The sequence below is a fragment of the Alligator mississippiensis genome, chromosome 10 (genome assembly GCF_030867095.1).
Source record: "Alligator mississippiensis isolate rAllMis1 chromosome 10, rAllMis1, whole genome shotgun sequence".
Classification (NCBI taxonomy): Eukaryota; Metazoa; Chordata; order Crocodylia; family Alligatoridae; genus Alligator; species Alligator mississippiensis.
Window position 1 is genome coordinate 3,877,571 of NC_081833.1, and position 25,634 is coordinate 3,903,204.

Here is a 25,634-nt window from a genome sequence, read left to right on the forward strand (position 1 = left end):
CTGACAGATCTCCCATTCAATTATCACCACCCCATTTTGGTATATTAAAAAGAATTTTTTTGTATGTAGGCTAGTAAATGAGCCAAATTCATTAAGGATATGCCAACTAAGTTTCTTGTTAAACACAGTCACTAGACGCTATGTTCTAGACAGGCCCATTGTAGGCATTTAGTGATTACCCTTTTGCAACTTTTCTTAAAAGAATGGTGGGTGGTAGAGAGAGAATAAGATGCAGGAAGATCACACTGTTCCCATCTCCCTGCCCTTTCAGAGTAACTGCCTTTGAACATATTCTCTCGTTTAATCAAATCTAATTCCACATGTTCCAGGAGATAAGACTTACACCATTCTTTTGGGATACTATTTCACAGCTACCTATCACCCCAAATAATTTATCTCACTCTTTACATTCTAAGATCCTCTGACCAAAGGGAGGCCTTTGTACTGCTTGCTGTAAGTTAAAGCATCCCAAATTATCGTCATTGCTAGAAATAAGGCGCCATGGAGAGCGAGTGGCAGCCAAAATGAAAATGAGAGGCATTCATGAAAGAAACACTTAAGAGATAAGCAAGTTGCTGTACTGGCCCTTGCTTACCTTATCATAATCATATTGTGAGGAACATCTGCTATCAAATCTAAGGTATAAACACCGGGCTCCTGGAATATGTACAGTTTCTTTAAATTTATAGTTGTCCCTGACAGGATGTACTGTTTCTACAGTCTTCCCAGCGGCCCAGGGAGCTGGGATCTTCAAGCCAGTGAGAAAACCTGGTTCCTCTTTCTCTTCTAGCATTCTGAAACCACAGAAAAGCAAGAAGTTACTACTCATAATGTACCTGTTTAGTTTTGTAGTATGCATTCAAAACACCGTAACATGCTTTTCAAAGGCCCAGTGATGCTCTTCAAGTAACAAAAGGCAATCAAATATTTGACTAATTCTCACTTCAAGCAGGAGTTGAGTCTTTAATTATGTGAACACATCTTTAATAAGTTGAGTTTTTAATAATGTGAACACTTTACATATAAGTAAAAGATACCAAGGGTCTACCTAGTAAATACATTTTATGGTGTTTTAAAAATTTAAGCAGCTCTAGAAAAAGTTATGTATTTTACTGAAAACGGATTCGTTTCTGAATGTTAATATCAAAAATGTCAATCTTTCTTCCTGAATAGCACTTGATAAAAGATAAGACTATCATAAAAGAACACATATAACTTTCACTCCAGGTAGGCAAAAGACTGAGTGCAAAACATGCTGTTCGCTGCTGTTTCACCATACATTTCACATGCCTCAAAATACCCCCTTAATACCGCCTGTTCATAAACAGATGCAAGTTGGAAAAGCCAATTGCTAAAACTGAAGTTCAGCTATCATAACAGGTTTCAAGCAGAAAGTATATGCTTTTCATTTGCGACCCATGATTTAAAGCCAGAACTTTAGATAATTACATCTTGCCCATTACAACTTAAATCCCAATGCATTTTCAATACTCTATTCTGCTACAATACATGGCATTTTGTTATAGAGCTCTCCCCGATTCTAGGCTATAGAAATTCTTTTCAAAAGTTGAAGGGTCAGAAATGAAGCTGTACTTTATTTAAGCATCTTGATTAGACTGATCTTTCAATTCTTTACAACAAAATTACTTCCTTTAAAAAAAAAATCAAATACACTTTGTACATCTTTTTATGACTTCGCAAGGAAATTTACAGACAACTATAGTGATGACCCTTAAGATTCTTGCTTCTTTCATTCCTTCCTAAGTAACGGTCTAGCCAGGAATGCCATTAGTAATGAAAGGTGGTACGTAATAGGCGAGAAAAAAATTGATCTAACATCAATCACCTCTCATCAGGTAACAACTTGCTCTTCTGGTCTGATGTACCACTGGGGGAACTGCACACTTCCGCAAAAACTGGAGACTGAGTTTTAAGCAACAAGGCAGTCTGTAACATAACAGGAGTAACTTTAACAGTATATAAACAATACATTTGATGTTAAGAATCATAGAAACATAGTCAAGCAGGGTTGGTCAGGGCCGCAGGGAGTCATCTAGTAGTTTAGCCCCTTGCTCAAGGCATGCTCATCCCTGACTCAACCATCCCAATCAAGTGTCTGTCCAACCTGCTCTCAAACATTTTCAAGGGATGGAGATTCCGCAGCCTCTCTAGGTGGCCAGTTTCATTGCTTCACCGCCAGTGAGAAAGTTCTTTCTAATCTCCAACCTAAATTTCCTCTGCTACAGTCTGAGGCCAATGCTTCTAGTCTTGTCCCTTACAGCCACAGAGAAGAGTCTAATCTTCATTCTCTTTATAACCACCCTTCAGATATTTGAAGACTGTTATCAAATCCTGTCTTCTCTTCTCCAGAATTGCTTGGGTTACTGAAACAGGGTAGATTTGTACCCTGAAGTCTGTTAATATTAGCAGCATAAGTATTAACGGCAGTGTGTCTTAAACTTGGTTGGTCACGTTGCATGGAATCTGTTTCCAACATCAGCAGGTGTCAAGCAGCAGTTCTTAGACTGCAATCCGCGCATTAATTATGCCTGGTCATATGGTCCTAGCTCTTCTCATTGTTCTCTTGGTCTAAAATCACTTCTTAAAAACATGAAAAATCCTATTTCGAGTAAACACTTGCTGTTGTTGCCACAGGGAAGGTGTGAAATTGTTAATATTAAGGGAGCTTATGAAGGTTTCTTGTAAGATACCGTCATACCAGAATGTCTGAGCTAAAGTATTAAAGCAAAATTTACTTCAGCTACTGCAGCCACATGAGCGCTGTCAAAATTAAGGAACTTTTTCCTAACTTAACAATTGGGTTGTAAAAATCACCAGAAAGCTAGAATTATAGGCAATATTAAACTGACTTAGTCTTTTCTTCCTAGCCTTTTTCTGATACACATAACGAAAGAACTTTGATAGAAACAACACCTGATGGCTACTGGGTACAACTCTAACCATGCTTTGTTCCTTATACCCTTCCTATAAAGTAACTGCTACCAGCCACCTGCTGTCAGAGACAGGATACTGGATAAGCTGGACCTGTGACAGAGCATGGCAGTTCTTATGATTAGATGATATTTTTATGCCTCAACACCTTGGAGGCTGCATTACCAGCACAGTTCATTTTGGGTATATGTCTGAAATAATATTTTGTTGTTTTTCTTCAGCCTACATGTTGCGTTTTGAGGCTTACTCATGAAAATGCCACTAGTAAGTTTAATATATGCGTTTAAAATCACTAATTATATCTACTGTAAAAATGCCATACCTGACTGGTATAAAGTACCAACTGTACCAGCTGAGGCATCAGTGCATCAGCCATGGTAAGAGTCTGTAAATTTGGATGCATCAGGGATGTCAGTAATACAGGAAGCAAATGACCAAGCATGGTTGCCTTAGTAACTTGTTCCAGGCCTTTTAATCTGCAAAAGTCAAGGATATACATAGGAACACTTCTTTCATGAGTTGTCATGACCATTTTATATAAAGAAATGAGTTTCATATCTAATGAGACTGCATACATGGTTCAAACTGTGGCAGCAAATACTTACTCAAGCACATCAATAACATCTATTAACATGTAGAGAGTACATTAATATTTTTAAATCATAAATTACAAGGACCAATAAGATATGGCATGCAAGACAAATTCTGGAAGCTGAGGTGAAGGGTATCAGACTTTCAGGCAGATCAAGGCAGACCAAGGCAACGATGGGAAGATTACATAAAAACTGATCTGGAAGGGATGGGCAAAGATGTGACAAGGTGGAAAGGGACTGCAGAAGACAGGAGATGGAAGGCTCTAGTTATGGCATATAACTCTTGAGGCCTATAAAATGAGAGACAGAAACAGAGAGAGAGAGAGAGACAGAAATAGAAATAGCCAGAAGTAGAAACAATAATGGTATAAAACTGCGGCTCCCAATCTGTGGTACGTGTACCACCAGTGGTACGCAGACAAGCTGTCAGTGCTACGCGTTAACAAATTTATTATAATTACTTTATATGACAAAAATTTGCTGGTGCTACTTCAAACTTAAGGTTGAACTGAAAAATTTGCTGGTGGTACTTATTTTAAATTGGTGGTGCACAACCTGTTAGAGTTTGGGAACCGCTGGTATAAAGAAATAGCCCTGTCCTCTTTCAACAACTTAATTACAAAAATACAAATACTGATAATGATAACATTCTTTTACTGAGCCAGCCTGTCTACAAGAAGGGCAGCAGCTCACCTCTTTCAGACTAACAGGTATTTAGGCAGCTTGTCTTACCTCTGCTCTCTGTCAGAAATGTCACTGTTTATAAGAGCTGTAGTGACTTGCTGCAGCATTTCTAAGACTTCATCACATCCGGTCAGGATTTGTGTAGCAAGAGACAAAATACTGGCCTTTAACTCCTAGGTGCAAAAAGTTAGACAATGCTTAAACTCCTAGAGAATAAAACAACTGAGCAGTAAAAGGATGGATTTCCAAATTAAATAACGGTAATGCGACCTGGCAGGCCTGCAGGAGTAGCTTCATCCCAGACTTATATTTGATTAATGCTAAGCCCAAAAGTGCTGGGAGAAACTAGGTGCATTTTACTGGATGCACATCCAGTTTCTAGAGAGGGAAGGAATCCCCAGCACACGAGAGCAGCTACTAGCCAGCCAAGGGTCTGCACCTGATGACAGAATGTCCTACCAAGTTTGAGGATCGCTGTAGAGAGAGAAACTGAACAATGACATGGATGAATAGTGAGAATGACAGACAACTGTACTGAGACATTTAGTATTTACTGAATAAGCTTGAACAGAAACAAACTACCTAAGATTGCAAGCACAAACTCCTACAGAAAGCAACAGACAAACAGCCCAGCAACAGCAGTTAGTAAGATCACAGTATAACGTATGAAAACAAAACAAGTGTTGGGACAAAACTGAGAATTACTAACAACACTATTCCAGCATCAACGTAACTATAACCACAGTTTAATAAAGCTTGAACCGACAAAACCACTCTAATACCTCGATGTCATACTTCCCATGACACCCGCTGGGGTGAGAAGACAAAGGTGGGCTTTGACAAAGCTCTAAGGGTGAACAGGTCTCAAACTATTACAAAGCAAGGAAGAAGGTAATTCCACATGACTTAAGCTCAAAACACACACAAAAATATATATAAATTATGCCAATTGAGTGATAGGAGTCCAAATCATTTTCTGAAAGCAACAGACGTGCATCTAAATCTCAGAAGAACTAATCTTTTTTTAATTAGTTGTTTCACAGCTATAAATACAGAAAAAGACATGTATATGCAGATGACTTCCTACATACTAATTTTCTATCCAAAACATGCCTTGGGTACATCTACACATGTGCTTTAATGTGCATTAAAGTATCACTAAAAAAGCATTCTATTTAGTTAATGTGCATTAAAATAGGCTAATGTGCATTAAGCGTCACTTAAAAATGTGCTATTTAGTTAATATGCAGTAAGACAGGCTAATGTGCATTTTCCTAGTACTTCACAATGGAGGGCATTTGCACACATGCTTATGCTGCAGTGTGGGGTGCTTTTAAAAGTGCCCGGAGCTGTGGCACGAGCAGTTTTCTAAGTGGCGAAATGCGCATCAGTGCTGAGAAAATGATGGTGGCGTGCTTTTAAACTAAAATACTTCGGAGGTGTTTTAGTTCAAAAGTGCACTGCCACCATTTTCTGCACTCTGACACATATTTTGCTGCTTATACAACTGCATACGGCACAGCGCAGTGTGCCTCAGCTCGATTAATCGAGTCTGTTCTGATCCACCTGACCTCTGATGCACTGCAGGACAAAAAGGTATGCGTATAAATGCCCGGAGATACTAGATTTAACGCACATTAACTAAAGTGCATTAATGCACATGTAGATGTGCTCCTTAATGGCTAAATATGAACCCCTTTATAAACATTTTTAGAAGGGAGGCGCTGACGAACTCATTAAACAAAAAAAGGTCAAGCAATGACATTATACAAAAACTAACCATCAATTCTAGCTGAAATATGGAACGGTATTGGCTTTCACCATGTAACGCATCAACATAACAAAACCTGACAAGACGGCACACAAAGATTCTACCAGTAAGCTGCACTGAAGACAGAAGAACTGTCAGAAGAACACTGGCCGGAGAAAGCAGTACTGGGAATAAAACTTGGTGTTTACCTGTACCTTCAATGTCTCTCCCTGCAAGGAGCTGTCACTGTCATCATTTTCATCAGGTTTAATCAATATAGTATTACTGAGAAGGTGATTCTGTACGGCCATCAGATACCGCAAGCATGAAGACGCAGCCTTTAATATAAATAAGCACATTTTACATTATCCATCTTCTTTAATCAAGCACGGCACAGACAATCCTTGTGCATTTTAAAAATATGAACAAGAAACAACCAAGAAAAAAGAACAGAGCGTAAGGAAAACAATTATTTCTCTTGAACAGACTACTGCCACCGATTTACAGTGCTTTTGCTGTATCAGCAGAATTTCCCTAGTTCATGCTGAAGTGTTGGGAGCAATGGCAAACCACTGAATTTTGCAAATTAACAAATAAATGAAACATTTGAAAAGTTTACATCTTGCATTATACTTTATTTGAAAAATTGCAGCTGCAATTAAGCATTAAATATTTACACATATGTATTGTAAGAGCAATGACATCTTAACAAAAGACCTCGTTTGCAGAGTTCGGCCGTAGGATCCTTGCTGAAAGGCAGGACATAATTGGTTGGCATGTAATTTATGAGGAGCACAGGGTCAATAAGGTTGAAATGAGAATTAGCGAGTTGCTACTGCAGTAAATCTGAAACACTACATATCCCAAACCTCACCCCAATTAATATTTCCCAGTCACTGCATCCTTCCATTCTGTAAGCTGACTCTAAGAATATTTATATGCATTTCTAACATTTTAAATATCAGCTTTTTCTCATCTCTTATTTCTGCACCTACAGCATTCCTCCCCTCTGTATGCACCATTTTATACGACTCTGAAAGGTTTTCTGTTTTCTATCCTATTTTGTAAATTACTTTGAAATTCTGAAGGATACTATATGAAAGTATTTTTTTAAATAACTGAAACAGCTAAGTGAAAGGAACAATGCATCAGTCCGTAACCCTGCACTGTTTAAAGCAGTGTTTCTCAACCCGTAGATCATGCCCCAAAAGTAAGTAACAAGACTATAAGAAATGGTCCTGAACAAACTTTAAAAGTGGATAAATGAACTTTAAAAAAGGATTCTCCATTAAAGGAGAAAAATGTGGGAAACCATGGCTTTTCCCTTGAAGACTGGCAGAGTTCCATCCTGCAAGGGGCTGTTTGGGGCCCCCCTGCCCCACACACTGGAGAGGGGGCAGGGGGTAGTGGGTTGGGAGTGAGGGGCACTGGGTCAGGACTGGCCATCGATGTTTACAAATGGGTCCGGGTACAAAAAAGGTTGAGAACCACCGTTTAAAGGATCATTGCACTGAAGGAATGTTACTGTTTTTCAACTGTCCTTTTCCATTTATGGGCATTTCAAATTTGTAAGATTAATCAGGTTTCATGTTTGCAACAGTATAACTTAAAGAAGCTACCTCACCTATCCTTCTGAAGGCTACACCCTGAATTAGTTATATTTCTACACACTAGGGGAAAAATGGCTGGGCTGAATAACAAGAAAAAAAAAGCTTAAGCAAATGTAACATTTTTAATCAGGTACATTTTACTTACAGGCACAGTTGAAAGAAGCTTTTGAAAGTCATCTTTAGATACAGTTTGGCACTTGGTGATTAAGACACAAGATTCTCGAACAACTATCTTGAGAATGTAGTGCAACAGCTCATCATTTAGTCTTTAACATTCAGGAAAGATAAGGAGAAGTTGATCAGGATGGATACTTTTCAAATGAGTGTAAAATCCTGACAAACCACATTACAAGTTAGGTGAAACCAACCAAATGACTTTGTATCAGAAATGCTGAAGGACTGACTTGCTAGCTAGAGCATACCATACCAAAGATGCTGGAAAATTTTCCATCTTACCATAATTCATACAAGAAAAACTAGCCCTGGCTTGGTTAAGAGAGTTCAGTGCAATGGATCTGCATTCATTTTGTTCCAGTTCTGAGGGACTCAATGATGTGAATCAGTTCTTAAAAAGAGACCTCTCCCAAACTTCAATCTTGAAGTAACTTAGTTTTGTGGCGGAAGAGCAGCATTTGTAATATGGGAATGTGGAGTGCCGTGTCAAATTATAGAATGCTATCTGCTCTATTGTAACGATCTGAGGACTCCACAAAAGGCTCCTCCAAAGCACTCCTGCAGCTCTACAGAAATCTCCAAAACTCCATTAATACCTCAAACCACCCAGAGAATTTAGTGCTTCTTAGGCAAGCGATGCAGTACAATCATACAGCTAGCAATACATCAAGTTTATAATAAAGCTCCTAATATGTATTGAAATCTATTTTTCGTAAGAGTGGCAAAGACAAGCATTATTCTAATTTACCTGTAATGATCATCATCTTCACTTCCAAATCTGTTGTTCTGAAGCTGTTCAGCTAAATTAGTCAGGATCACATCACGAAGTTGGGAGAGACCACTATTTCTCTCTCCTATAATGGAATACACATTTATGATACAGATGATGAAAACTTATAAAACAGCCTTTTATAGAAACAATATTTATTAATTCATAAAGCATCTGCTTCCCATACGCTACAGACCAACAGTGACTACTCTTATTGTTTACTGTGGTTCTCTATAGACAAAGGAACTTATTGGAAATGCCTAATTTCCTATCTTAAATTCTGAGACAACATTCCCATGCTATGCAAAACAGGATGGGACATGCTATGTGTTGGAAGAGATTTTTAAACCTTCTTGATTTCAGACCAATGACCTGAACCTTTTAGGACTCAAGACACTCCACATTAGACTCAAGGCACCCCTCAGAAAATGCCACCTCTTAGCTTTCACTCATTTTTTAACTACAGAAAAATAAAATACAGATTCTTCTGCTGTAAACAACTCAGAAAGATCACAACAGGTCAGAATGGTTTTGACACTACATTAGCATATCTAACAGTGCTGATATTGGGTGGCATCCCACAACACCCTTAAAAGGATCTCACACCACCACAGGGTATACTATGGCACCCTGGTTTAGAATCACAGCTTTAGACAACTGCAAATACTCTGGTAAAGAATAATGTTTGAGACCTAAAACATCCTATGACTTCCAAGAAAATAATGATGCTGGTGGGATTGGCTAAGACCCACTAGCATTCCTAAACTGCTCTGATCCCAGAAATGGAAGAGTGTTCACCACAAAATAACACACATCTTCTATTGTGTTTTCAATTACAGGAATTACTTTCCAAAATGAGAATAAGAACTTCTTACCTTCAGTTAAGACCAACTTAAGTAAGTTATTGATTTCTACTTCTCCAGGATATAGGATATTTAAACCAGAGCTAAAAAAAATAAAATAATGTCATATTGACAGCTGTTTTCTCCTGCTATTTAGAATCATAGAATTTATACTATAGAATTTATACAATACTTTAAATACGTTTTGTTCCCCAAACAGAGGATTCTCCTGCCCTGAGCCATCTGCTCCCTTTTAACTCCATGGCTGACCATATCCAGGTAGGTTTGAAATAAAGACTCAGAATCATTAACTCATGGAAAGTCAATGAATCATATTTCAGATTTGATTCCAGATTTGTCCAAAAAATCATGAATTCCAAGTTTGAAGTACAGGTTAGTATCTTAATACCACAATGAGGAAAAGGAAGGATTTCTGGTCTTCACTGATCTGCTCTTTTCTTTATCTACCCCAAATGTTCTAAGAGATTTCCTGACCAAAGAAACATTTAAATAGTGTAACAATAACTTAATTGTTGCCCAATATCAATATATGCAGTGAACAAATCCAAAGACATTTAAAAGATGCTTTTTCAAATGTATTCTCCCATGCACTTCAATGGTTGCAAACCTTGTGGAACTCTGTGGTTTGTAACTAAACCACACAGGTTGATCTTTGGAAGATTTTGTTCTCAAGCTTTGGAACACTTCCCACTTGAAAGCAGATTTAGATCTGTGAACAGAACATTTGAGACAATGTTCCTTGCCCTTGAGATGAACATTATCTTGTTTTCTTGATACACAATTGCCTTTTTTTCCATTGTTATTGTCCTCTACTTGGCCCTGGGGCTGTTTTGACAAACCATGGAAAAGAAGTCGTTCAGCTTGTAGTTCAAGTGCAGCAGCAGCACTATCTAGCATGCTGGGGAACTGAAACAGCTGTTTTGTGTAAGCTTTTCAAGGGCTGATGTCTCTGCAGACACACCGTGTTCACTCCCACACATGCACAGGTTTCTTGTCTCTCCTCCCCATGTGACTCGCTGGACAAATGTGCTATCCCTTCTGTAGTTTTTCAAAGTGCTCATCAACCTAGAAGCATCCTCCACAACCCACTCTACTTGACCTCACGCTCCTGGCCACCTCCCAACAATCTCAACTTACTTTCTGAAGCACTACTATTTACAACTAACACAAATATTACCTTCATTTTAGAGCATATGCAAATTTATACATTACAGCACAAGAAAGTCACTTCATCCATGACTGAAGTGTGGACAAATGAAACTATTATGCTGGTTTAAAAGCAGGGGTGGAATATAGCAGATTCATCTGAACTGCATTACCTCTTTCATCTGTCCTCTCATGCTAATAGGAGCTCAACTGCAATAATTTTACTCCCTTTTTCATTTAGGTAAAATTATTGTGGGTTAGCTTCCTGTATTGTGACAGACGAAACTTATTATAACTGAAAATTATAATGTAATTGCTTTGTCCATCTACAGTCACTAACTGGAATATTGCAGCTATTCAACACCGTGCACCTGATTAGGGTGACAAAATAAAGATGCTGTAGCTAATAAAATCTACTACTGGGTTTTTAAGTAGACGTAATGTAAGCTATTACCTAATAAGTCACCATTACCACTTAATGTATCCCACTATCCAAAATACAGGCCAGATTTAAAAGATGCAATGATACTAATCTAAAATTAAATTGCTAAAGGTACAACTAAAACCTAGATTCTTGTAATAAAATTGAGGCTAGCTGTACTGTTAACCTGATTAGTTTAGAAAGCCTAAAAACCCTGTAAGCCAATCATAATACTCTTTTGTAGTAATCAGTCAGATGCTAGGATTCACCTAGATCTGAGTAAACAGCTGATATTTACCTGATTGCTAGGCAAACCTCCTTCTGAATTTCAGAACAAATCTGGTCCTTTGGTGCCATCAGTAACTGCCACAGTAACAAGCCAGATCTTCTGACAATGTCTCTGTTTCTCTCAGTTTGGGGGCTGAAGAAAAATTTTAAAACCACCTGCAAAAACAGAAAGTTAAAAGTGAATTTTCTCTCTGCTCCAGAGAAATCCTTAAGAAAAGGATCTTTAACAGTGGCTTAAAGGGGAAAAGAATTTTGAATATTTTTGTTGCTAAAACCCTAATTTTGCACAGGATCCCTCAAAATCTGCAGCTGCGTCAGGAATTAGATCCAAAATCTCCTGAGTTTCAGGCTAGCAGGTTAACAAGACAAGCCATCCTTCCTACCCCTTGCACTTCCTACCCTCTGGTACCTTTCCATTCTGCAAAATGGGGATAAGTATTTGCTTCTCAGAGTCCTAATTTTAGGCTGGAAGACATTACAGAAACACAGAGAAATACAATGTCAATTTTAGGTCAATGTCCATTAGCTTTTTTTACTTGACAAATGTCACCATTCCTTTTCTAAAAAAGCTTACTTTTTAGCCTGCATTCTCAAAGATCTCCTTTAGAGAGCTGATTCTAAATATATGGGAGATTATTTTATACCTGAAAGACAACAAGGATGCAGCGTATAATGCAAGTGTCTCCATTAACCATGGCTTTCTCCATGATGTCACAAATACTGCTGAGATGGTGTGCTTCAATTGGATGTTGCTTGCCCAAAAAATTAGTTACTGGGAGATTGTTACTGGCTGCAAGCAGATTGAGTTGGTGGATGCACATGGCACCAACATGGTGCAGTAACTGGTTGATAACCTCATTTGTGGTTATAGCGTCGCCTACAAGGAAAATCAAATTTCAATACTTCTGTGAAATGTACACCCGCATTTAAAATACATTACGAAATCAGTATCAGCATCAGGCCAATGCAGCAGTGTTTCTGTTACCACCTGCATGAAAGGCAAGGGATTTCTGTGCAATATTTTTAAACATTAAAGACAGTAAGAACCTAATATCTTTCAAACACACATGCAAAAACATCTTTTTCTTCAGTGAGATCAAATAATTTTGTCCAATAAGTATAACCACTTTTGCATGAAGCAGTATGTTGTGACTTTCTAAAGAAATCTGTTTAGCCATTTATTTGAATTTACAGTATGTCACTGTAAATTCATTTACATATTTCACTTGCACTTTACACAAAGTGCTTATGGTAGGTTTACCTCACCTCTGGGCTCTGTAATGATATGGCTAACTCCTAGTCTCTGACAGACATAATGGAAAGCTTGGTTTCCAGGATTACACCATTGATCAATATAGTCATTAGAGCACGTCCATATCATGTTATTCATAGTATCATAACATGCACCTGCGGAGAGAAAAAATAAATACCTGTATTAAAAATTATCTGACTATAGCAAATTCTATCATAATATTTTCCTTTGAAGAAAACTGAAATATTGCTATATCTGATATTATGCCCTCAAATCTATTACGTGGCACACCAAGCTACTTAAAAATAACGGCTGAGAATAACAAAATGTTAAAAGAATTTTCCTAATGTTATCAAAGCATACCCTTCCTCTGCTCTCAGAGAAACATGTTAGTTCTATATTTAGTATTCCACCATGATCTTATCACTCATTGCTTGCTACCATTTGCAGTCAACTGAAAAGTTGGGGCTGTATCAGATGCTGCTGTTCTCAAGAAAAAAAAAAGAGATAAAATGGTTTCAAAATTCCTTTTCTACAACCCTTCACATACTCACTAATTATTCACATACTACATACTTATAGGAAAAAGAGAACAAGAAGATTTAGAACAAAAATTCTTCTATTATTCCTTTCTGTTAGGATCAATGTTTTTGCTCACTCCTGAAGCTGGCACGTTACTTATATATTGTATAGGAAATAGAACCAGGAGAAATGAGAACCAGGATCTTCCTCCAGTATGTCTTGAGTTTTCACTTCACAAATTCTTGTCTGTATTTAGACTTTTACAAAATTTAAACAATTCATAAATCTGGGAGCTCATAAATTGCTTATGAGGCATGGCCAACTGACACGAAATTAGGCAGAAAATGGGTTGCTACAGTACTGTTTGGTTCCCATAAAATGTATCTATTTATTACCAAGTCCGGGTACTAGGGCCCCACGTCCAAGTGAGCTTCCTGCAGCATCAATGAGATCTGCTCGGCTTGTGAACTGCCCATCCGAAATATTGAACACCAAACTAGAAGCAAGGACTTGGGAGAGAAGAAAAAAAATGTCTCCAATTAATCTCTCTGAAGGTCGTCATATTAATTACAGGAGTGAGTTTTCTTAAATATGCCAGAAACACAACACACTTACTTTTCAGTGATGACAAACCACTTGAACCACCGAACAGTGATCGTGTAGCAGAGCTGCCTGATCCACCTGGCGGTGGGACCAACATCACCAAATACGTTCCACATGTGTAAATGGGAGTTTTTCGTAACATTTTTAGTGGCAACCCACAACTAGTGTTGGCAGCTGAAACATTAAATAGAAACTACAGTAAAAAAACCTGGTTGTCTGAACAATTAAATATGTAGAATATAATAGGTGGCAAGACTTATAGGCGTTGGTTCTGGAATTTAAATCAATTCATCAGAAATACTGATTAGCAACATTTGTGCAGTATTTGGAAGTAGCTACTAGATCCTAAAGATCCTTCGTAAATTAGGTGTTAATCCCTAAGAGAGCATACATGGTTTCAGATGTATTTTTCAATACACTTTAGAAAAAAACACAACTTTAAATATGAATAAGAATACCAAGTCTTAGTTTCCACTCCACCATCTCCATAAAAACCTAGCCAAAAAACGAAGACAAGTACCTAACATAGAGACATCTGCCATATGGACTATAAGGCGATAAAGTACTCGGGGCAATATCTTAAAGCCAGAAAAGTTTTTAAAGACAAGAGGCCCCCTGGGATTCATCATCACTTTGCCTTAATACATCCTCTACATCTATTAACCAACAGTGAGCTAACCACCCAGACAAGCAGGTTAGAATGAAGCTGCCTCCAAAAGATGATCCACCCTTCCCCAAGCATTATCTATTTGGGGTTCACTCACGAGCAACTCAGAATTCTCTTTCTACAACAATTCAATCCACTCCTTAGCCAAATATGATCCTTTTAAAGATCTCCACATATCTTCTTTTTCTATACCCGGACACACAGTCTGTAAGATCTGTACAAACTTTAAGAAAATATTTACAGAAAGTATTGTATATTCCACTCAAGCTTCTAGCTTTCCAAGTACTTAAGGGATAGCTGGATCTATGAAGTATTTAAAAGTTCAGAACTTTATAATGATCCAATGTTAGCCAGCGAGTCCAGGCCCCCAGAGCATCTTTGGGACAGGAAGAGAACTGTTCAAGACCTAACTAAAATCTTGCCTGGGGGAGATGCTTAAAAAAAAATAAATCAAAAGCCATGAAAGCAATAAATATACCGGTTTGGTCAAGGAATCTTATTAAAACGATCCTAAATTATTAGTGTCAAGTTCATAACAAAGTAATGTTGCAATATTAATAATACATAAATATTTTATACCAACATCCATATACTTGCCACTTCATCAGTAATAATATAGGACACTATCAAAGAAGAGAAATTCCACCACAGCCCCAAAATGAATAGGGTATGATAGAAAAGCTTTGAATGGGAATGATACCTAGATGCCTCAAACAGAATGGAGTATCGCATTTGAGCATCTCTTGCTCAAAATGTATTTATACAAGCTTAATGAAATTTTACAACATACACACTGTCACTTGCATAAAATATTAAGAATAAGATTAACTGTTCTCACACAGAGTACACCGAGTGGTGCAATATCAAAATTCATTTTGAAAGCCTCTGACATCAAACAACCAGAAGCAGCTTATTTAGGATTTTCTGCAGTATCCTATTCCTAGTGAGAATTAATGATGCCATAACAGAAGTAATTCATTATGCTATCATTTTAGATCTGTCAGTGCTTTAATTACAAACCACTGTCTAGAAATAAAACATTTATTTGAAAAAAATGTCCTTTTATATTTCTTGGAGGATTTTTTTTAAGGCTCTCTACCCCAGTATACTACAAATGCCATTTTTGACTGCTTACAGGATACTTTCTGCATCTAGCTTGTTTTCCCCTTTCTCCCATTTTCATCACAATATCATTAACCCCCCCATGGGATACAGGTTCACTATCCTGGCAATTAAACTCTTCCTTCACTTTTTTTCTCCATATCCAAGCCTGCCAATTTTCCTTCTACAACAGTATTGCCAAAATCTGTCCTTTCTTCTCTCTACCCATAACCAACATTTTGTCCAAACCTTATTAGAATCAGATACGTAACTATTCAAATGTCCTTTGTCATGTCCATTAGGGGGAAGAGGTGATCATCACATGACTTCAATCAACTCAGAAAGTACTTGCTAAGCTCACAGACCTTGCTTACCACTCCAGTCAGGCTTCGGCCCTGCTCCAATCCCTTCCCATGCTTTACTTACTCATCCACATAACAGCGGGTAGCTTTGTCCTTGAAGACATATACATAAGGAGAAGCTCACTGCTAAAACTTATTTGCTGAGAGAATAAGCAAGTCAGTTCTGTCTAAAACACATCTTTCCCACATGTGTGCAACAGTATCGGTTTTATTTCAGGACGTTCAGTCTTCATATGTATCTTCTGGATTTTGAAATTTTCAGTTAAGTAAATTTCATATAACCTATGGAAAGTTTATAGGATGCAGTGGCAACAACATTTTTCCATCTACTTCAGGACGTTTGCTGTAATGTCAACACAAAGGGAGATTGAGGCCTTTCAAGAGTAATTTAGGGGTGATCTGCAGTGCAAATTCATTTGGTATTTTCCCTACTTTTCTACAATTATTCCTTTTAACAAAATAAGCAACTAAACAAATTACCTCCAAGTTGCACTATATAAGTGCGTCTCAAATAAGAAATTATATTTTCTCCACTGCAGTATGTTATGTTAAACATAATGCTTAAAAAGCCAATGCAACCTGAATTGTACTTAATCTTGAAATAGTTGTACTGAAACTGTGGGACTAAGTGACGAGAAAGGTACCAATCAGTGTGATTAAGGGGGGCAGAACTGAGCCATTCAAGAGCATAGCTTCAATAACAAGATGTTGGGTTTACAGTTATAGCTCCTGTTATTCAAAGCTCAGCTTCTGTCCACTTCCAGAAGCTTAATTCATATTAATACGAACTACATTTTTTCTACTAGACTTCTGAGTGTTAACCATCTGCATCAAAGTACTTTTATATAAATATTTCAAAGTTATCTTTGCAAAGAAATTAACACAGCTCAAAAATATTTTAATACTCTTGTAGACAAAAAACAATATTGTGTTGGACAGCAGTTGAAAAGAAACTAAATATAGACACCATACACATGGGTGTGCAAGATATGGTATGTACAGAATTATTTCTCTTGCCACATACAGTAGTTCTTAAAATGTGTCATTGAAAACAAATGTGCTAAACACGTAAAACGATAGAGAACATTTCTAACCTGCTTGATCTTCTTTCAGGGTATTGGAGATGGTAGAGCCAGTTAGTGCAGCCAGTGTTGCTGATGGGGAGGCTCTGTATCTTGAAAGCCTACTCAGAAGCATTTCATTAATACTCTTTGCAGACTCTCCCTCTTTTCTCATCAGTATGATGCGTTCCTGTAGAGGATTTGCTATGCATACACCATTTTCTACCTATTCAAATGAAGAAAAAAGGTCTTTAGATACAAAAATCTCTAAGATAAAGGAGATAATAGATCACATCTGGGTGTGAACACTACATGGGATAAGAACTTCTTGCAAAAATTATTTAACAAGGTAATTGCTGTAAATATCTAGACAGATTTATTCTGATGATGATGTAAAACCAACATTCCTGAATGTAAGACCTTCAATCCTTTGGAAAGCAGAACTGTTAGTCTGTTTTCCATAGCAATAATTAATTTCTAGACATTTATCTATAATTATACAAACCCTTATTTTTAGGGTATATTATATGAGATTTTTTTTAATCATTAAGTTTGAGAAGGCCTCTCAGTCATGCACAATGTGAAAAATCTGAAGGGAAAGTGACCCATTATTAAGTAGTTTGGGATAATATGGAGAAGGCCTACAACTAGAAGGTTTTACTGCTGTACAGCAAAGAACTGGCAACACCACCAAATGATAAGCAGGGCTTTTGTTGGGAAAGATGCCATTTTGATAAATATTAGCATTTTATACAGCGTTGAGACAGGAGTGTTACACTGTTAACATTTCCTTTGCATACAAAGGGGCTGTTGAAAGGAAAAGAAATCCAAACTCTAGAGATCTCCAAGAAGTGTAATTTTTTTGAAAAGCATTTAGATTTACTTAAAAGCCAGTGATTGACAAGTTCGGTTACAAAGTGAATTATGCAGCTTTGCATATACATGACTTCTGTGAAAACGATCTATTTATTTTATTTATTGTGTTACAATGGAATAAAACCAATCTGGAATAAACAACTTTTGATGCATATTTCACATTTATATTCAGTTATTTATTTCAGCATGAAATGAAGCAAGAACAGTGATACAAATATATTGCACATACTATACAACTGTTATGCTAGCATGCCCTTTAGAGTACAAAACTTATAGCTTGACTTTGTTTTGTTCAATAGTAGTTATTTGCTGATAATATTTTTATTACTTGTTAGGTTACAAATATTAGCACTTAAATCCATCATTTCCCTGTCTCCTAACTTCACTAAACGTTGGCATTTTAAAGTGCTACTCATGTCATCAAATTAAGACAGAGTAAGAAAGCAGTTGCAAAGTATATTTAAACTAAACTTACTATGAGTTCAAAAATGTCCATAAAGACAGAGTGTCCCTTTGGTGTTTTTTCATTGAGGCTCGCAGGAGACCAAATCCAGTAGAAATAGGTACCATCTGAAGAAAGATGCACGGTGGTCATAGTACTGCCAACTGGGAAGTGATTTACTGGCATTGGGATTATTTGACATACCTACAAGTACAGTAGGAAAGCAAGAAAAAAGGAGAGAGTCTTACCAGTTCACATTTCACAGTCTGTTCTTAAGTCTAGCAACATATATCAAAAGGGTGTTTTGGTATTAGTAGCAAGGCTTGTTAGGCTTATTTGTGCACTTTTAATTATTGGTTAGTTTGAGGGGTAGCATATAATGTTCGCCTACTAGAAGTCCGTGCTAGCAAGACATCTAAATAAATATCCATCTACAATAAACAAAAAGTCACTGGTTTCAAATTGCAGGAAATGCACACACATTTTTCTAATGGTACCATACAAGTACTAACAGTTTTGTGCTTTCCCCTACTTTTCCAAAATGTTAACTTCCAGAATCCAAATGCTGAGTTTGAGGAAACTCACTGTATGCAGTTAGAAACAACGAAACAATTTATTCCTTTATTTTTTACTAGAATTTCTTTAATTCACAACAGGAAAAAAAATCCTTTAACCATGTTGAGAAAGAGAGAGAGTGTAGCTGGTCTGCAAAACACAGATTCTGGAGAGTAGCAAAGATTCAAACTATTCTTACACTAGAGGGAAATGGAAGTGTCTGGGAGTTTTGCATCCTCTAAAACTATTTGATTTCTCACCAAAAATCCATTTTTCTTTGCCTGTGTTCTGCTACTACTAGTTTGTGGTCTGTATGCACAAGTATTGTGACACCACAGATGGCCTGTGAGCTGTCATATAACTCTTTCAGTGAGGAGCTACAGGTAAAGTTTCATAAAGGGGAATAAACAGACTCTGAGCATAATGGAACTAGACTAAGTTATAAATAACTATGACAAATGAAAAACATTTTTACCATATTATTATTTTGAAACAAAGACACAGGTTTTTCTTTTTCTTTTTTTTTTTTTTTTTTTTTTTTTACCTGAAGGGTATGCTGATCAATGACCTGGAAAAGGGAGTGAGGTTTATTATCAAAGGAGACAGGACGATGAAGAAGTTTGCCACTGCCAAAAGCAACCCAGCCAGCCTCCAGCTCTTCATTACGACAATATACAAAGCCTCTGGAAAAAAGGATGGTAGGATGTTAAAACCTTTAAATATGCTACATCTTTTAAGAACTGTCCCGAACTCCTCCTGACCCTAGCTACAGATTCATGTATCTAAATATTTAGTGCTGTAATGCTGGTTTTACATTTCAAGAATTATAAGCAATGAAAAAAGAATATGTAAAACGAGTCACATCTGAACTAGTTATTTGTATAGTAAATTCCATAACTAGAAACCAGTTTGCAGTTAAACTAACTACAGCTTTCAATATGTTAACAAAAGCCTAATAAATTATTGCCTAACTTGGATGGTGCTTAACAGCAATAATTATCAGAGGGGAAAACCAGTGACAAAATCTAATTCCCTGAAAAAATGGTTTAATAATAATAATAAAAACATTAAGATACTTAGCACATCTCATTTCCTTTAAAAAGATTTATCTTGACAGGATAAAAAAATGAGCAGAGGAAGAAATATCACAAAGTGAACATTCAGCTCTGCTGTGGCTTACCGTAAAGTACCATGTAATCCAGATCCTAATTTGCTTATTCCTCTGCCCACTGAATTAGTTGTATAAAGATAGAGTCCATCTGCTGCAAGACAGCGCCCTAAATCTGCATCTGAAATGGGAAGGAAATGATCAGAGACCTTTAACAGGCAACACAGCCATGACGATCATGTCTGTTACATTCAGATCAATGACTGAAAACCTATGGGAGACTCTCCTCTACACTGATCAGAATTAGTATTGTTGTTTTTATACATAGTTATTCATCGTGTATTCCTTCTCAGTCAGTAGGAAAAAACCAGGCATCTAGGACATGTATTTCACTATTTCTTATTTCTAGGTTACCTTTTCACCCCAAAGTTGCAGCCTCAAATCCCAGATGGCTCTTGGTTCAGAGCTGAGGCCACAGTTATCGAATACACAGATATACAGCTCATAGACTTTACTGGTTGCAGGCTTCTAAATCAACAAATATAGTGCAAGCTGGATGGTTGCAGTTAACTGTGCTTGGGAAGCAGGACCTGTTCAACAGGACTAACTGTAAATGGAAAATGCTTCATCTTCATTAACAAAATCTAAAATTATTCCTTATACTACATTTTAGCGTTTTCTATTAAAGGGCAGAAAGGAGTGGAGGACCATTTTCTTTTATTTTCTTGACAAGAATGCAATTCTTCTTTCCAGAGCAGTGGTTCTCAACCTTTTTAGACTCAAAGCACCACTCAGAAAATGCCAGCTTATTTTTCACTCATTTTTTGACTACAAAATAATAATACACTATTTCTTTTGTTGCAAAGAACTCAGGAAGACCACAACAACTCAAAATCTTTTTAATGCTATCAATTCCTATTTGAAATCTCTGGGTTTATCTTGTGAATGGTGTTTGTACACCCAAGACTGCTAACACTGTGTGGCACCTCACGGCCCTCTTGAAAGCATCTCAAGGTACCCCAGGATGCTGCAGCACCTTGGTTGAGAATCACTGTTCTAGGGTGTCACAAGAGGCTACTGCTGTTCATATATCAGTACCAAAAGGGAAGAACACACCTACGATGTAGTAACATACAAACTTTTGTGCTCAAGACCACCCCTGCTGCTTAAAACACTGTTTGGAGCTTTGTGAAGAAGTGTACAGTACCCCCATACAGTTGTAATATCATTACTGATGCAACTCACTTTTTCTCTTTATAAGTAACCATTTGTTCCTCTGATGTTCGTTAAACTGAGAAAGATTTTTGATCAAGGAGGACCTCATCTCTAACATGTTTTTTTTAACTGTCAGCTACAAAAATACGAAATTCGAAGTAAAGGGGGAGGAAATGCAGAAAAATGTGATTCACTGTTGACTACTGAGGCTAGGGACCTACCAAATTCACAATTTTGAGATTTTTGTGGAAACCATGGATTTGGAAGGTCCCCTGTGAAAAAGTGTGAGGGGGAAAAAAAAAAGAGAGCGCGCTGCAAAAACAAACGGGCAGAAGGTCCTGTGTCCTCAAGTAAGAGGAAGGCAGTTTGGGGAGCGGGAGGGAGGGAAAATAAATGTTTGCAGCAAAGTGTAGCTGAGGGGCTCCCAAAGTCCCACTCCTCCCCGAAGATTGACAGATGGCCATTGGCCAGACACGTGGGGGGGAGGGGGGGCGGGCCACGGGTGGACGACACACGACCCTGCAACACTCCACTGTGAAAATGGAGACCACCTCCATGTTCAGACCACCAGCTTTTTTGTAAATGCCATGTATTAGGTAGGTTTCTAACTATGGCACACACTATATAAAAACAGGGATATTAAAAAAAACAGTCTATTTAATGTATTTGTGTGCCCTGCATTATGGATTCAGAAACAGAGAATCTGAGCTTTCATTAAAAAATAAAACATTCTGGCCCTTGTGGCTGCCAATTTAACTGTCTACACATGAACAGAATGGAAAACCAATACTGTCATCTTCCTGAGTTTGTACTATATACCAATGCAGCAAAATAACAGTGTGGGTAGCCTTGTAAAATTAGATCCCTGACCATAAAAGTAAATTTGGAATGTGCAAGATGGAAAAATGACAGCCAAGCTAGCCATTTTACTGTGCAAAGGTGTAGCTTTGCAGATAAAACAGCTGTCTGCCCATTTCTGTAGGGCCCATTTATGCTCGCTTCTGAAAATGTGACCTGTGCGTTCCATCTGATTGCAGAGTGCTCCAGTTTTCTGTCATTTGATATATACTGTGACTGCTTTTATGCTGTTGACTAGAAGCAGAAAGCACTTTCAGATTCTAAAGATTTAAAAGCACCATATCATTCCAAAACATATCTTTCATTCCCTCCACGGATCCTGTCCTAGTTGTAAAATAACTCACCTTTGTTTTCAGTGCCAGAACCACTGTTGGCATCAGGTGCAGGTAACATATCTTCAAACCCCCAAGACACTATGTGTTTTCCTCCCAACAAACAAGAGGGAGATCCAGGTCCCCCTTCTAAAAGCAGCAACCTTTAAACAACAGAGGATATAATGTAAGTTACGTAAAGAAAAATTTCAGTAAAACTATGAAAGCAACAATTAACCAGCTCAAAAGCTAAAGATAAAAACATTTTTAAAGGTGAAAATCTTAATGTCTGAGTTCATATTAAGCCATTCTAAGGAAATTTCAATGGTTTAATTAGCCTTTTAGTATTGTTTTTCTGCAAATTGACTGGATTTTGATCTTTCCTAGAGCCTTCTATTTTCATTGAGTTAAGCCATTTAGCTACAATTCAGGATGGACATTTTATCTTCATGAACATCTGCACATTTTCAAAGCTGATACGAAACACTAAATTACTACCTACCTGTATAATACATCAGCCACAGGCAGGGATCCCAGATCAGTCTGTTTCTGCAACAGATGTACTGTATGAACAAAGGTTTTCAGCGATCCCCTAGGAGAAGAATAAAACTAGGGATTAGTTTGTTGAAAAGAGAATGAATATGCACACAAGGCAGCTCTCAAAGGAAAAAACCCAGACAATTAGAGTATAATGTCCATCAGTGCAAAATCTCAGTGAGGGTTCTCTTTCTCACACAGAGAAAGCTTCTCAGTTTGCATCCTTCACCTGGATGATCTCTGTCTCATGTCGGAGGTGGCAACCGTCAAGGATGGGAATGTTAGTTATCGGACAGCCATAACCTCAAAGCAGCTCCATGAACAATACGCAAGGAAAGACTTCAAATGGGGAAACTTCAAATGCTTCTTCTACATCTTCTCCTATAAGACTGCCACATTTACATATTTGGTTAATCTGATGAAAGATCTTTACACGTTCAAGTACATCTGGTTCCCCCAGGAATAAAGTTAGATTATCATCAACTAACAATGGTAGGGCTAAAGATGGCCAGTCAGCTATGAGCTGACAGTATTTTATTATTTAGATCAGTTAGAATTGGCTGAAATTTTAAAATTCTATTTTTCAGGGCATGTTTATAATAACTTTTAAATAGGAATTCCTATTTAAATACGAATGTGGCATTCCTTCAAATTCCTGCTCTCTGTTAAAGACAGCAGAATATTTGAAGGAATTAAGGCATGACATCCTCCTGAAAGGATTAAAAGTCACTTTACTGGAGAAACTTGTAAAAGTTTGTCTCTTGAAAACTGAGTCTCCATGATAGCTCAATAGCTCAACTTCAAATTGTACTTTTTGTTGATTAGTAAATTAGAGAGAGAGAGAGAGAGAGAGAGAGTGTGTGTGTGTGTGTGTAGTTGGAGCTCCTAATGGTGAATACATTTTTCTGGAATTAAAAAAAGACTTCTTTTTTAATAGACATTTTATAGGTTCTGATAAAATTATGAGATGAGTATTAAGGGATTGCTTTGTTTCAAAATTTTAAAACTCTTATTGAGCATGGAAGAGTTGACTGTGCCCTAGTTGTGATAATATTCAGATGCAAATGCACTGAGTGTTTCTGAAGAACTGCAAATAATTAAGTGAAGAGATTTTTTTCCCCTAGATGATTTCTTTTGCTATGGGTATCTTTGGGTTTTTCCCTCATAAATGGCCATTCTACTGTTTGTCTTTAATGCTTCCCCACAGGCTTTGGGAGATGTCCCTGGTGCCAGTTATTTCAAAGTGCTAATGTATGCATTTTTTTTCTTTTATAAGATGGGAAAGCCTCCATCTAGGGACTTCTTGAGATGCTTAATTTTATTTCCCTCCGAAAACTTCAGTGGGTCATTCAAAAATTAGGTCTTATATTCTTAGGAAAATGAAGCCCCCAAGATTGGAAAAGGGAATCTCAATGAGAATCTCCTCTTAAAACAACTTTCATATGGCTGTGTTGGAATTATTTTGAAATGTAAAAAAACCCCTGACTTTTGTAGGTAAATGAAAGAGATCTCAAAATACTATATTACACTGTAGGTAAAGTAATACAAATCTGTTGAGAAAGATCTGCGTTTCTGTTTTTTCACTTAAAACTGTGTTTCCTTTACAAATTGAACTGAATTAACAGTATTTCAAAGTTTTTTGAGAACTGTCATCTTGGACAGAAAGAATTAAACTGAATATGATAAATGAGGCTATGTTATACCCCTTTTGTTTGGGTCAATAAATTCTTGCATTCAAAAGTCATGTTTAAAAAAATAAATATTCCTCGCTTATCAGTTTAATTTAATCTACCCAGGATAAACTTGACTGAATACCTTGTATATAAGGCAATTTCCAAAGTAGAAGAGTTTGCAAAATACAGTAAAACTATATGAAGTTCATCATTGACTTCAGTGGACGTGCACATCAATAGGTCAAACTACTAGGGCCAGATCCAAATCGAATCGGACAACCCTTTAATTTCTCCAAATCGAATCGGAACCCTCCGAATCGATTCAGAGAGATTCAGACATAGACACAACTTTAAATGTTTTTTCTACATACCTCTGGGTAGCAGGAGGCTCATAAATGCTGTGATGCTGGGACGCATGAAGCATCCCACGGGAGTGTGGGGGATTCCCTAGTATGCTTGGCAGCAGACCTGGAAGTGGACCAGAAACAGTTCTGGTCCACTTCTGGGTCCACTGGGGAGCGCGCTGGGGACACTGCCCTCCCCCGCGTTCCCCCCCCCAGCAACTGGTGCCTCCTGGGGAAGGGGAAGAGGGAGGGGCACATGAGGTCCCCCCACGGCTGATCGCCAAGCCGGGGGTGCATGCGGGGGGCACGCCCTGCACGCTCCCCAGCAGACCTGGAAGTGGACTAGAATACTTCCGGTCCACTTCCAGGTTTGCTGCCAAGCACATGGAGGGCCCCTCCCACTCCTGTGGGATGTTCCATCCGCCCTACCATTGCAGCTTTCACAAGCTGCACTCGTACCTTGAGGTACGTAGAAAAAAACATTTAAAGCTGTGTCTATGTCTGAATCGCTGATTCTCCGAATCAGCATCAAATCTTCAGATTCGGCCTAATCAAATCAGGGACAGTGATCCAAATCAATGAATCAAATCACTGTCCCTGATTCAGGCCAAATCCAAATCAAATAGGGCCCGCTTCGCACACCCCTACAAACTATAGCAGTCTTTTTTCAGATTCAGTGTTGAAGAAATCTAGTACAACAGGACCCGATAACATTCCTCTCTCCACGTGTTAGTTTCTATTCTGAGAGACAGTTTTCTTTGGGTTAAAACTCTACTTTACCACTTTATTCAGAGTTAAAATGGTAGACAAGGCCTCAGCTAAGAAATAACTTAAAAAAAAATAGTTTAGGCCAAGATTTTCATAATTCGCTATTGATTTGAGGTGCCCACCTTGAGA

At 37.7% G+C, this 25,634-nt stretch overlaps 1 protein-coding gene across 7 annotated transcripts in view; it reads right to left on the minus strand.

Moving 5' to 3' along the window:
- Window positions 1-25,634, minus strand: part of HECTD4 (HECT domain E3 ubiquitin protein ligase 4) — a 102,051-nt gene that overhangs the window by 48,586 nt on the left and 27,831 nt on the right. For 5 of the 7 annotated variants that reach the window (XM_059713375.1, XM_059713374.1, XM_059713379.1 and 2 more), the window contains exons 3-21: window positions 22,686-22,775; window positions 22,217-22,347; window positions 19,872-19,980; window positions 19,236-19,374; window positions 18,170-18,340; window positions 16,852-17,044; window positions 13,640-13,801; window positions 13,420-13,533; window positions 12,517-12,657; window positions 11,895-12,127; window positions 11,261-11,406; window positions 9,408-9,478; window positions 8,512-8,617; window positions 7,735-7,855; window positions 6,189-6,317; window positions 4,278-4,402; window positions 3,275-3,428; window positions 1,847-1,947; window positions 596-794 (exon numbers count right to left, since the gene is read on the minus strand). In XM_059713375.1, coding sequence (XP_059569358.1) covers window positions 596-794; window positions 1,847-1,947; window positions 3,275-3,428; window positions 4,278-4,402; window positions 6,189-6,317; window positions 7,735-7,855; window positions 8,512-8,617; window positions 9,408-9,478; window positions 11,261-11,406; window positions 11,895-12,127; window positions 12,517-12,657; window positions 13,420-13,533; window positions 13,640-13,801; window positions 16,852-17,044; window positions 18,170-18,340; window positions 19,236-19,374; window positions 19,872-19,980; window positions 22,217-22,347; window positions 22,686-22,775 — 2,635 coding nt within the window. The remainder of the gene's footprint in view (window positions 1-595; window positions 795-1,846; window positions 1,948-3,274; window positions 3,429-4,277; window positions 4,403-6,188; window positions 6,318-7,734; window positions 7,856-8,511; window positions 8,618-9,407; window positions 9,479-11,260; window positions 11,407-11,894; window positions 12,128-12,516; window positions 12,658-13,419; window positions 13,534-13,639; window positions 13,802-16,851; window positions 17,045-18,169; window positions 18,341-19,235; window positions 19,375-19,871; window positions 19,981-22,216; window positions 22,348-22,685; window positions 22,776-25,634) is intronic. The other 2 variants (XM_059713376.1, XM_059713380.1) reach the window with 1 other exon arrangement.